General features: G+C 41.5%; 1 protein-coding gene across 16 annotated transcripts in view; it reads right to left on the bottom strand.

The window, feature by feature from the left end:
• The window catches only part of EPB41 (erythrocyte membrane protein band 4.1), a 231912-nt gene that overhangs the window by 21265 nt on the left and 196206 nt on the right, over window positions 1-14441 (bottom strand). For 8 of the 16 annotated variants that reach the window (XM_010380323.2, XM_030913695.1, XM_010380317.2 and 5 more), the window contains 2 exons: window positions 1826-2275; window positions 485-613 (listed from right to left, as the gene is read on the bottom strand). The exons of 2 other annotated variants lie outside the window; for them this stretch is intronic. In XM_010380323.2, coding sequence (XP_010378625.1) covers window positions 485-613; window positions 1826-2275 — 579 coding nt within the window. The remainder of the gene's footprint in view (window positions 1-484; window positions 614-1825; window positions 2276-14441) is intronic. 6 more of the 16 variants (XM_010380325.2, XM_010380321.2, XM_010380324.2 and 3 more) reach the window with 2 other exon arrangements.

The raw sequence follows: 14441 nt of genomic DNA, 5'->3' as shown, positions 1-14441 counted from the left end.
GGCTAACATGGTGAAACCCCATCTCTACTAAAAAAAACAAATACAAAAAACTAGCCGGGCGAGGTGGCGGGCGCCTGTAGTCCCAGCTACTCGGGAGGCTGAGGCAGGAGAATGGCGTGAGCCCGGGAGGCGGAGCTTGCAGTGAGCTGAGATCCGGCCACTGCACTCCGGCCTGGGCCACAGAGCGAGACTCTGTCTCAAAAAAAAAAAAAAAAAAATTCAGATGGAGTTTCCTGGGCTCAGGAGATCCTCCCACATCAGCCTCCTGAGTAGCTGGGACTACAGGCACACACCAGTGTGTCCTGCTCAATATTTTGCTTTAGATAAAGTAGTCTGGGACCTTCTTAGACCAGTAATCTCTTCTAAAAAGAACTGCCCCAGAAAAACCTGGTATTCTTGGTGATAAATGACCAGAAACTCTGTGAAGAAAGGTTATTAATTTTGTTTGCAGCCTTTGGTTCTGAAGCATCAGACCATGTCCTACCTGGGCAGCCTCGTAAGTGATGGTCTTGGTCTCAGTGTGGACAATAGGGACGTCTTTGGTTGGGATTTCACTTTTCACAGCATTGGTATTATCTGAGATGGTGACAGTTTGTGTCTTCACCAGGGGAGGCTGTGAAGCAGTAAGGAAAGAGTTACTAGAGTGTTTCTGAAGGCAATGGAGAAGTAATCTTCTGACACTGATCTGATCAAAGTGTTAGCTTTAATTAAGTAAAGGGCTAGCTCAATCTCCAAAGGTGTTTACTTTTGCCCAAGACTTCGACAGTATTCCAAAGTAATCCTGACAAGGTGTCAAATCATGAGGGATATTAAAAAGCGGCATTACTGTAATAACTTTCATAAGCTTATTGGAAAGCTGTAAGATCAGACAGTTATGATTGGTGATATAAAACACTTCAGACTGACCTTCAGAATCTGAATATAAAATGATTTGCCAAACAGCAATCACTTTGATTTGTCCTTGTGTCTGTACCATTATAATTAAGAAAACCAGCCACATTTCCTCCACTAAGTACAAACGGTACATGAAACAGCAGTGGCAATGGAATGCATTACCCTCGACTTCATTAACTTCTTTCAAATCAATGTCAGAGATTCACTTTGGAGTTACTGAGAAGAGGCAGTATTTGGAAAACTGGAAAGAAAAAAACAATCAGTTCTACCACCACCTGGTGATTAATCCCAGAATTTCAGAAGAATGAATATTAGTGGAATATCAAAGGCCTTCTTGTCCATCTGCTCACCTTTCCCAGGTGTATAAATCACCCTGAAATTACCATTTGATTGTGATAAGGTTAAGTGGCCAACCACCTTAGCATAGGAAATCAGTGCCTATGACCCTGGAAGCTCTTGTGGGTGGGGTCAGTGGGAGTGGTGGGCTGCACAATGTGGCTGCAGTACATAAATAATTTGGGGCCTGAAATCTCATAAGAAGATGAGTTGCCCCTTTAATTAAGAGTATTTGAATTTTTTAAGCATCGTCTCAGAACACTGAAGCCTCCTCACCAAAGAAGTTGCCACAATTCACCTCTTTCCATGGCCCACACTTGAGCAAGGAAAAGATGAACACACTTAACCAGCTTCATAAAGACCGACAGCTGGAGTTTTGTTCAGTTATCAGAGAAGAAAGCATTTCTAGCCATGGAGTTAATTGCTTTGAATGAATTTCTTTGGCACAATCAAAGACTTTAATTTTACTCTGTGATTTTGAAAACAGCAGGGAGGCCACTACCCTCAGCACACCACCACCATCTCCTACACAGGACAGATTCTGGCCCTCTTCCAAAGACAGTCATTAGACCTGCATCATTGAATAAGTTACTACCTGGAAACTTCGAATGAGGGTGGGGAACTGGTTACCCACATGAAAGTCAAGAAATGATCCATTTTGTTTTCCAAGTGGCTCTCCTGGTGTAACATGTTCTTCACTACTCTCTGCCTTTTTTTCACCAGGTTGCAGCTGACAGGAAGCTGGTGTTACTGAGAACTTTAAGGCACCGGCCTGTTCCTCCATTCCTATACATTCCCCAGTTGGGCCTCTTGGCATCTCCTTAATATCAAGATAGCCAGCTGCCCCCTCCTCCTTCTCTTCTGTCTCCTTGCTGCTTATGGAGAGGGAGCCAAAGGCAAAGCTTTGCAGAGACTCCGACGGGGTGGTCATCTGGCTTTTACTAGGAACTACCGAATGCTTGGGACCCTCCCATTCAGAGTCAGGGTTAGTAGATGGCCCCTTTGTCACGACAGCCACCTCCTCTGTGCGAATGCCATTTATACTCTACAAATGAATGAACACATACAAAAGCAAGAAGATTAGGTATAAGTGGGAGAATGAACTCTGAGAATCAACAGTGATTTTTGGAAGCCTCAAAAATATTGCTACTAATATAAACTATGAATCTTAGCTGATAACATGGTCAAAAGGAAGAACTGCTGTTCACTACACATTATCAGCAGCTTAAGCAGTTCTAACCTCATTTTGGTCCTATTTCTATATCATTATTAATCTGAAAAACAATTATCCAGCAATTTATATTCCTATGGTCTTCCTTGTGTAACATACTTAAAGGAGTTACTTTGTCATTCCTAAATGCCTAAGTTATTACTAGGCACAGGACACAATGCAATTTGTGAGTCAGTCAAAATATATTGTTTTTTTTTTCTTTGAGACAGGGTCTCACTCTGTCACCCAGGCTGCAGTACAGTGGTATAACCATAGCTCACTGCAGCCTTGAATTCCTGGATTTAAGGGATCCTCCTGCCTCAGCCTTCAGAATAGTTAGAACTATAGGAATGCTCCACCAAAACTTGGCTAGGTTTTACATTTTTTGTAGAAACAGGGTCTCACTATGTAGTTCAGGCTGATCTCAAACTCCTGGCCTCCCATAATCCTCCCACCATGGCCTCCCACAGTGCTGGGATTACAGGCAAAATATATTCGTAAGGAACCTAATCAGGTTGAAAAATGTTTCATATTTCCAAACCGTATGTATTCTCACACTAGCCCTGCATGGAGAAGCCAAAATCTAGACTAGTTGTCAGGGAGCCAGAAGTTGAGTACATCTAGCACAGGCTTACTTCAATCATTGTCATGACATCAAACATGATATCAAAAATGGTGAAATGTTTCTTTGTAAACAATTAAAATGACCCAGCAGCTGATATGTATTTCTTCACAGATAAAAGACACAACACTTCCAACCTCCAAGAGAAATAAATCCTGGAAACACAGAGTTCCCTCCTGGGCCGAATACCTCACTCCACAGGAAAAACAGTTCTAAAGCAAGTAGTGTCAGCGCTCTGTATCTGTGGGTTCTGCATCCATAGATTCAACCAACCATGGATCAAAAGTATTTGGAAAAAAAAACTGCATCTATGCTGAATATGTGCAGACTTTTTTCTTGTCATTGTTCCTTAAAGAATACAGTATAACAACTATTTACATAGCATTTATATTGTATTAGGTATTATGAGTAATCTAGAGACGATTTAAAGTATTCAGGAGAATATGCATAAGTTATATATAAATACCATAACATTTTAAATCCAAGACTTGAGCATTTGTGGATTTTGGTATCCAGGGGAGGTCCTGGAACCAAGGTCCCACAGATACTGCGGGAGCACTGTACCTGGAAGAGCATGTGGATGAGACGATACCATCCCAGTAGATGGACCTATTCCTAAAGTTAAAAGAAAGGTGCTCTAGGTGGAAGAAGAAGGAATTCACACTAGTAGGAAATGAATGAGTCATTTGAAAAATAAATAACCTTGCCACAAAAAGAATAAAATACCTAGGAATGCCAACTAACCAGGAAGGTGAAAGATCTCTACAATACCACAGGGCTATAGTAACCAAAACAGCATGGTGAGTTGGGCATGGTGGTTCATGTCTGTAATCCCAGCACTCTGGGAGGCTGAGGCGGGCAGATCACTTGAGGTCAGGAGTTTGAGACCAGCCTGGCCAACAATGCAAAACCCCGTTTATGCCTGTAATCCCACCACTTTGGGAGGCTGAGGTGGGCAGATCACCTGAGGTCAGGAGTTCGAGACCACCCTGGCCAATGTGGCAAAATCCTGTCTCTACAAAAATACAAAAATGAGCTGGGCATGGTGGCATGTGCCTGTAGTCCCAGCTACCTGGGAGGCTGAAGCAGGAGAATTGCTTAAACTCGGAAGGTGGAGGTTGCAGTGAGCTGGGATCAAGCCACTGCACTCCAGCCAGGGGTGATAGAGTGAGACTCCGCCGCAAAAAAAAGAAAAGAAAAGAAAATGACAACGACAACAACAACAACAAAACAAACACTAGCATGGTGTACTGGTATGAAAACGGACATATGAAACAGAATAGAGAACCTAGAAATAAGGCCACACATCTACAACTATCTGATCCTCGGCAAAGCTCACAAAAACAAGCATTGAGGAAAGGAAGGATTCTCTATTCAATAAATGGTGCTGGGATAACTGGCTAGCCATATACACAAGATTGAAGCTGGATTCCTTCCTTATACCATACACAAAAGTCAACTCAAGATGGATTAAAGACTGAAATGTAAAACCCAAAACTAATAAAAACCCTGAAGACAACCTAGGCAATAGCATTCCGAACACAGGAACTGGTAATTCTTTTTTTTTTTTTTGAGACACAATCTCGCTCTGTCACCCAGGTTGGAGTGTAGTGGCGTGATCCTGGCTCACTGCAAGCTCTGTCTCCTGAGTTCAAGCCATTTTCCTGCGTCAGCCTCCAAAGTAGCTGGGACTATAGACGTGTGTCACCACATCTGGCTAATTTTTGTATTTTTAGCAGAGACGGGGTTTCGCCATGTTAGCCAGGCTGGTCTTGATCTCCTGACCTCGTGACCTGCTCACCTTGGCCTCCCAAAGTGCTGGGATTACAAGCATGAGCCACCGCGCCCAGCCAAGAACTGGCAAAGATTTTATGATGAAGATGCCAAAAGCAATCACAACAAAAGCAAAAACTGACAAATGGGATCTAATTAAACTTAAGAGCTTCTGCACAGTGTAAGAAACTATCAATAGAGTAAACAAATAACCTACAGAATTGGAGCTAAAACAGAACTAACATTTGACCCAGCAATCACATTATAAAGTGTATACCCAAAGGAATATAAATCATTTTACCATTAAGACACATGCAGGCCGGGCGCGGTGGCTCAAGCCTGTAATCCCAGCACTTTGGGAGGCCGAGACGGGTGGATCACGAGGTCAGCAGATCGAGACCATCCTGGCTAACACGGTGAAACCCCGTCTCTACTAAAAAATACAAAAAACTAGCCGGGCGAGGTGGCGGGCGCCTGTAGTCCCAGCCACTCGGGAGGCTGAGGCAGGACAATGGCGTGAACCCGGGAGGCGGAGCTTGCAGTGAGCCGAGATCCGGCCACTGCACTCCAGCCTGGGCGACAGAGCGAGACTATGTCTCAAAAAAAAAAAAAAAAAAAAAAAAAGACACATGCATGTGTATGTTTATTGTAGCACAATTCACAATGACAAATATATAAAATCAGCCTAAATTCCCATCAATGGCAAATTAGATAAAGAAAATGTGATATATATATATACACACACACATACACATACACACACACACACACACACACACACACACACCATGGAATACTATGCAGCCATAAAAAAGAACGAGCTCATGTCCTTTGCAGGAACATGGATGGAGCTGGAGGCCATTATCCTTAGCAAACTAACACAGGAACAATAAAAGCAAACACTGCATGTTCTCATTTATAAGTGGGACCTAAATGATGAGAACACATGGATACAAGGGGAACAACAGACACCAGAGCCTACTTGGGGTGCAGGGTGGGAGGAAGGAGAGGATCAGAAAAAATAACTATTGGGTACTAGGCTTAGTACTTGGGTGACAAAATAATCTGTAAAACAAACCCCCATGACACGAATTTACCTACATAACAAACCTGCACATGTACCTAAAATAAAAGTCAAAAGAAGAAAAAGAAATAACCTAACCAAAGCCAAATGTCATGGCAAGTGACATATGCATGTGCTCACCAGAGAGCTGTATATAAACCACTTAGGCATGAAATATTGGTAAGAGCCTTCGACCATATTATAAACCACAGAGAAACAATAAAGAAAGGAACTCTTAAGAAGGTGTTCCTGGCCGGGCACAGTGGCTCACGCCTGTAATCCCAGCACTTTGGGAGACCAAGGTGGGTGGATCACCTGAGGCTGGGAGTTCGAGCCTGTCCAACATGGAGAAACCCCATCTCTACTAAAAATACAAAATTAGCCAGGCATGGTGGCACATGCCTGTAATCCCAGCTACTCAGGAGGCTGAGGCAGGAGAACTGCTTGAACCTGGGAGGCAGAGGTTGTGGTGAGCCAAGATCGCACCATTGCATTCCAGCCTGGGCAACAAGAGCGAAACTCCATCTCAAAAAAAAAAAAAGAAGGTAAGAAGGTGTTCCTATGAATAAACAATACAGTCTGAACCAGCTTACACATTGTAGTACTCAAAGCAATGTTACATGTATTATATTAGGAAAATCACTGCTGCTCCTTAACTTGTAAACCAGCCTCCATTTTGATTAATATTAACCAGGGCTCTATAAAGGCAAGGAAAGACACACTACACACAGGAACTTCAGGCCAGCTTCACTCCTAAGCCATCTTGAAACATGCAACTCAAAAGCATCTCAAACTGGCACCAGCTGAATTCATATTAGGTAGATCTTTCATTGGCTGATAACAAATATGACTTAGGATATGAAAGATGGAACTGAAAGACTGACAACAGGGCTGTCTCTGTCTGCAAATGTATCTGAGATACAGCAATTATTCTTGACAAGAATATATGAATTTCTTCATATTTAACATGAAAATAATACTTGGTTTGACTTACAGGGTTCTGAGGATCAAATACAATAACATACTGTATATGAAACCATATTGTATACTTCCTCATTTAATTCAACCAACCAATGAGCAGAGCACCTATAATGTGCTAGGGCCTGGAGGACACTAGAATGAATCTGTCATATTGTTAAGATGCTATGCTACTTTCCAGGGCACTTATCTCACTGTTTCTTTTGAGTCAGGCAAGTGGCTACAGAGCTGTTCAAAAATAGATCGGCTGGTAAAACAAATAGGCTTTCTGAAATTGCTACATGCTAGTCCTAGCATTGTGAATAGCTATCTAAACCCATTCACATGGAGAGGAACTTTGGGCTTCTTTAAATAATTTGTCACAACTGAGAAGGCTGATTAATAATCAGAAAAATACCTAAGATAATCAAGTAAGAGTCAATTTTGTGCCAGTTTGTTCAAGTGGTAAGTGGTAGTCTGTCATCAAGAAGCTATTTGTGAACTAAACATTACTTAGGTCAGCACCACCTGACCCAAACTTGCCTACTGCTGAGTTAAATTAGACAGATCAATCTATTGTTTTCCAAAGCATGTATAGAAGAGAACAATGATAAAAGCCCTAGACACAGTAATTTCAACCCAACAAATATTTACTGAGTACCTAATATGTACTAGTCTTCAGAAATAAAAGAAGAACATAGCAGTTAGGTTGGATTACCATTTATAGCACTCTCACATATGGTCAAATCAGCTTTTCCAGTTGACACTGTTATCCAGATCTCTAGGACAACAGAGACAACTATTTGTTGAGCATCCTCCCAGGGGTGCAGACAGCAACATGTTGCAAACTAAACTCATCTCTGCTGCTGTCTAGGCTTCCCTCCCCAACTTCCTCCATCATTTCTTCTTTTTTTTTTTTTCCTTTTCTTTGAGACAGGGTTTCGCTCTTGTTGCCCAGGCTGGAGTGTAATGGTGCGATGTCGGCTCACTGCAACCCCTGCCTCCCAGGTTCAAGCGATTCTCCTGCCTGAGCCTCCCAAGTAGCTGGGATTACAGGCATTCGCCACCGCACCTGCCTAATTTTGTATTTTTAGTAGAGACAGGGTTTCTCCATGTTGGTCAGGCTGGTCTTGACTTCAGGTGATCCGCCTGCTTCAGCCTCCCAAAGTGCTGGGATTACAGAAGTGAGCCACCGCATCTGGCCCCTCCATCATTTCTATCATATTGGTAGAAGGTATATCCATCCATTCAGTCATGCATGCCAGAATTCTGAGAATCATCTTCAACTCCTTCCTTATATTTATCCGCTAACCCCCAGAGATTATGTCACCAAGGCATTTTTATTCCATTTTAGTATCTCCTTTATCTATTTGCTTTAATGTTTCCCTCATCAATTCCCACATTTACTACCTTTGTTCAAGCTCTTCGCCCAAGCTGGAGTAAAGTGGTGCAATCTCAGCTCACTGAAACCTCCATCTTCCGGGTTCAAGTGATTCTCCTGCCTCAACCTCCAAGTAGCTGGGGTTACTGATGCATGCCACCATGCCCAGCTAATTTTTGTATTTTTAGTCAAGACACGGTTTCATCATGTTGGCCAGGCTGGTCTTGAACTCCTGACCTCAAGTAATCTGCCCACCACGGCCTCCCAAAGTGTTGAGATTACAGGTGTGAGCCACTGTGCCCGGCCTGTTAAAGCTCTTAGAATGCCTCATCCAGATTACCACAAATGCCATCAATAGTTTTTCTTCTTTCCTTTCTTCTTATCTCAAACCTTCCTTGAATGTGTCATCATGCTGCTGAAGTGCTTATTTCTAAAACTAAACATTGAAAATTCAACTTTCTAGTTTAAAACCCTTCATTGGGTTTTAGTAAGACAGAAAATACTTTAAAATCTGACCCTTACCTCTCTCTCCAGCTTCATCCAGCTACACCTCCACATATATCCTTCTCCCCATTACTTCAACTATTTTTAGTTCCTAGGACAGAGCATCTTTCTCTTACCTCTGTGCCTTTGTAAATGTTATTCCTTCTGCCTGGAAGTCCACACTTAGCTCAATTGTCATTTCTTCGAGATTTTCCTTGGCTGCTTAAAATATGTTTAGATAACAGTCCTCTTTTGTTCCCATTGTACCCTATCATCATTGGCATATTCATCTGTCTTTTCCATTAGACTACAAAATCCTTGGGGGATGAGAACTTGTTATTGTCTTACTTAGCTCTCTTGCTTGTACAATTTTTGGTATGTAATAGATGCTCAGTAAAAACATGTTGAAGGTATGTTAGGTAAATCCAGGTCACTTGAGAACTTCTTCTTTGCCCTGTGCTATTCAGTAACTAAAATGTTTAGAAAAGCACGCTTAGGAAGAAATAAACAGTGGCTCATTTGACCAGACTCAGAGTCTAGTCCAGCATTTTATCTCCTCCATCAGTAAAATAAGAGAAACCTAATATTTTCGTATGTTTACCATGTGCCAGGTGCTGTGCTAATCACTTCAGCATGTTTTTTCATTGAATTATTGACACAATAATTATGAAGTAGTCATTATTTCTATTTTATGGATGAACAGATGGGCAGCTACTGTTTAAACTCAGATCTCTCTCTGGTTCTAGAGCCCATCTTCTTCCCATGACACCAGAAGGTATTTCAAGTAGGACCAAAGCACATGTCCTATTTATTTTACTTATGTATGTATTTATTTTTTAGAAATAGGCTCTTGCTATGTTGTTCAGGCAGGATTCAAATCCCTGGGCCCAAGGGATCTTCCCACCTCAGGCTCCCAATTAGCTAGGACTACAGGCACATGCCAGTGTGCCCAGCTTCAGGACATGTCCTATTATGCTCAAAATAACACATAGCAAACCTGACTCTAACTTTGAGAAGTACAAACAGCGTCCAAACTCCTCTTAACAGTCTGTTCTTAGTGGCTGACACTACATTTTTACATATAAGAAGGCTGAAAAGCCAGAAGACAAGACTGGTCAGAAGAAGATACAAAGTCTCCACGTCACAAGACACCCAGAATTTGGCATTTAATATCAGTAAAGAATTCTGACAGTGTTGTTGCCTTTGGCTGTGACCATCATCAAGGGCCACTGGATTATATAAGACTGCAACTGCACATACCAAATTAGCCTAAAAACTTGAAAGGGATCTTCTCAAGTAGAAGATAATATATGGCTGTGTCTGAACCATCCTCAGTGACAAAAAGGCAAAGTTGAGACTTAATGTGATTCAAAGGTGTTAATCTAGATGTTGCTTACCTGAATTGATGGGGAATCTGTAAGAAAAAAGATGCTGGCCGGGTGTGGTGGCTCACACCTGTAATCCTAGCACTTTGGGAGGCCAAGGGGGGTGGGTCACCTGAGGTCAGGAGTTCAGGACCAGCCTAGACAACGAGGCGAAGCCCCGTCTCTACTAAAAATATAAAAATTAGCCAGGCGTAGTGGTGCACACCTATAATCCCAGCTATTCGAGAGACTGAGGAAGGAGAATCGCTTGAACCCAGGAGGTGGAGGTTGCAGTGAGCTGAAATTGTGCCACTGCACTCCAGCTTGTGCGACAGGAGGGAGGCTCCATCTCAAAGAAAAAGAAAAAGGAAAAAAGATGCTATGATAGAAAGACTGGCTGCCTATATATATAAAGTACTACAATGATATCTAGTTGATTTTAATAATATGAAAAAAAGAATACTAGACAAATATTTAATTGAACAGAAACATTATTTGAAGATTCTCAATTTCATTTAAAAAGTCAATTGCTCCTGCTAAGTATGATAATTCAGTATTTTCTTTGTTTTGGGGAAGAAAACAAGATTTTTTTTCCTAAAGGCTTTCTCTCAAAAACTATTTATGCAAAGGGATTATGTCTCAGAATCATCAGACCCTGATTATACATGTGCCTTTATGAGTTATAAATTACCCCTTTTTTGACCTATGAATTCCAGATTATTAAAAGCAGGATATGGGCTGGGCACGGTGGCTCATGCCTACAATCCCAGCACTTTGGGAGACCAAGGTGGGTGATCACCTGAGGTGGGGAGTTCGAGACCAGCCTGACCAACATGGAGAAACCCCGTCTTTACTAAAAATACAAAATTAGCCAGGCGTGGTGCCACGTGCCTGTAATCCCAGCTACTCGGGAGGCTGAGGCAGGAGAATCGCTTGAACCCAGGAGGTGGAGGTTGCAGTGAGCCGAGATTGTGCCACTGCACTCCAGCCTGGGCAACAAGAGCAAAACTCCAGCTCAAAAAAAAAAGCAAGATATGGGTGTTTTATAGGTATTTTGCTGTTGCTCCATTAAATGCAATCCAGAGTCTTTTTCTTTTCAGGTTATTTTTGAAGTAAGGATTTACATATTTGAAGAGACTATCAAAAGAACCATGGTTGGCTGGGCATGGCAGCTCAACCTGTAATCCCAGCACTTTGGGAGGCCGAGGCTGGCGGATCACGAGGTCAGGAGATGGAGACCATCCTGGCTAACACGGTGAAACCCTGTCTCTACTATAAATCCAAAAAATTAGCTGGGCATGGTGGTGGGCGCCTGTAGTCCCAGCTACTCGGGAGGCTGAGGCAGGAGAATGGCGTGAACCCGGGAGGCGGAACTTGCAGTGAACTGAGATTGTGCCACTGCACGCCAGCCTGGGTGACAGTGAGACTCTGTCTCAAAGAAAGAAAAAAAAAAAGAACCACAGTTATGCTTACAAGACTGTCTTATCCTTTAAGAGATCAAAGTGAAAATATATTCTGAAAATTTTTCTAAAATTTTGCTACATAAAAGCCATGTAAGAGTACCTGTGTAGTAATTTTATCCCCACACATTTAGTCACTTGTTCCCCACTTAGTGAAGACCAATTTTACCTTTGAGTGGCAATAGAAAAACAACTCCTTTCTCTATTAAAATTAAGAAAACACACTGCTATTATCTCACTTTATCTTTCTATATAATTCAAAGACTAAACCCTCCTCTTGATCAGTTATGCTTTCTTAGCCATTTAAAAATTATATTTTCCAATGTATACATATATACACGAAAAAGATCTTAAGGTGGCCAGGCACGGTGGTTCACGCCTGTAATCCCAGCACTTTGGGAGGCTGAGGCAGGTGGATCATGAGGTCAAGAGATTGAGACCATCCTGGCCAACATGGTGAAACCTTGTCTCTACTAAAAATACAAAAATTAGTTGGGTGTGATGGCATGTGCCTATAGTCCCAGCTACTTGGGAGGCTGAGGCAGGAGAATCACTTAAACCTGGGAGACAGAGGTTGCCATGAGCCGAGATTACGCCACTGCACTCTAGCCTGGTGACAGAGTGAGACTCCATCTCAAAAAAACAAGAAAAACATTTTAAGGTGTACAAAAATATTAATAATCATGGGATTGCAAACGATCTTTTTGTTTGTGATTTTTCTGTGTTTCCTAGCCTTTCTAAAATAAGTATGTATTAATTTTGTAATAAAGTGATTATTTTCTTATGCAAGCATTTGTATCTGGTTTCAGTAGTGAAATGATCTTTAAAACCTGAAGAGTCTAGTAAACAATTTATGCAGAAAGTGCTAAAAAATCCTTAATATCTTCCAAGCCTTTTAAAAACAGTAAAAAATAAGCCTTAATAGGTTTCTAAAAGAAAAAAGTAGTTAGAGGAAAGAATTATAAGCTAGTAACTGGTACGTAGTATAAAAGTTCTCTTTTATAAGGGGAATATCATATCAAACCTTGGTCATTTAGTTAGTTGGTTTTGAAAGTCAAAGTCAGCTGGGTGAGGTGGTTCACGCCTTTAATCCCAGCACTTTGGGAGGGTGAGGCGGGCAGATCGTTTGAGTCCAGAAGTTCGAGACCAGCCTCGATAATGTGGCAAGACCCCATCTCTACCAAAAACACAAAAAATTAGCCAGGTGTGGTGGCATGTGCCTATATTCCCAGCCACTAAGGAGGCTGAGGTGGGAGGATCACTTGAGTCTGGCAGGTGGAGGTTATAAACTTGGGGTTAAAAAAAGTCAAAGTCGATGATAAATTTAATATATCTGTATATCCAGTGGAAAAGAAATACTTCACATTTAAGTTGTAGTTTCATTGTATTTTAATGTTTTCTGATTTAGAGGTAGAAAGGATATTATCAGGAAAGTGATTTAAAATGTGGTTGTTGGCCAGGTGTAGTGGCTCATGCCCGTAATCCTAGCAATTTGGGAGGCTGAGGCGGGTGGATCATTTGAAGTCAGGAGTCTGAAACCAGCCTGGTCAACATGGTGAAATCCCGTTTCCACTAAAAATACAAAAAAATTAGCTGGGCATGGTGGCAGTTGCCTGTAATTCTAGCTACTCACAAGGCTGAGGTAGGAGAATTGCTTGAACCCGGGAGGCGGAGGTTGCAGTAAGCTGAGATCACGCCACTGCACTCCAGTCTGGGCAACAGAGCAAGACTCCATCCTAAGAAAAAAAGTGGTTATCTGTGATTTAATTCCTTAGTAAACTTTCTTCTTAGGTATGTACCTCTGAAACAGTGAAGATACTCAAAGGAAATTATCACTCTCTTGCCAAAGTCATGATGGCAATAGGGAATATAAAATATTAAAGATCAGCTGGGCACGGTGGCTTATGCATGTAATTCCAGCACTTTGGGAGGCCGAAGCGGGTGAATCATGAGGTCAGGAGATCGAGACCAGCCTGGCCAACATGGTGAAATCCCATCTTTACTAAAAATACAAAAATTAGCCAGGCATGGTGGTGCGTGCCTATAATCCCAGCTACTCAGGAAGCTGAGGCATGAGAATCGCTTGAACCCAGGAGGCAGAGGTTACTGTGAGCTGGGGTCATGCCACTACACTCCAGCCTGGTGACAGAGTGAGACTCCATTTACAAAAAAAAAAAAAATCAAAGTATCCCCAAAACTGATCTAAACAATAACTTTAGGTTAGCGGTATACACTATAGATCGATACTATCACATCACAATTCATATCCAGAATGATTTATATTTCTTAAAATATTACTTTTTGCAAAGTAACATGAACCAAAGCAATAAAGACATGAAGTCCCTATATGGTGTTTCTTGCACTCCTGAAGTGGGCAAAGCCTATGGATTTAAGTAAAATTGGGCTTCCTTTCAGCTTTTTTTAGCAAGTTCTCAAACAGGTCCTCATTATATTTTAGAGAACATCACAACTTTGAAGAAAGAAATTATGACAGGAGAATTAAAATGGGTATACCATGAGGCTATTTCATAAATATTCCTGAACCAAGATCCTCAGGAATAATGAATAGTTTTGGGATATATACTGTCTGTTAAGAAAGAAAATAGAATATTTCTGATTAGTCACACAACTTACAGCTATTTTAAAATGTCAGAGATTTATTACTGTTTCTAGCCTTAAAGCTTACCTTTCTATATTGCTATTACCCACACATTTGCTCCTTGAAATTACTACATTTTCCTCAAAAAGAGAGTCTGAGATTTAGCATATACCTCTGCAGTCACTTTACACAATGTAGTCCCCAATCCACCACATCCGTTAAACTATACCATTGTTTTTCACATTATCTTCATTTTATTTTGCATTCTGTTAAGTAAAATGAGACTTAAGGCTGGCCTT

The sequence above is a fragment of the Rhinopithecus roxellana genome, chromosome 12 (genome assembly GCF_007565055.1).
Source record: "Rhinopithecus roxellana isolate Shanxi Qingling chromosome 12, ASM756505v1, whole genome shotgun sequence".
Classification (NCBI taxonomy): Eukaryota; Metazoa; Chordata; class Mammalia; order Primates; family Cercopithecidae; genus Rhinopithecus; species Rhinopithecus roxellana.
This window is presented reverse-complemented; position numbering and strand designations above follow the sequence as displayed.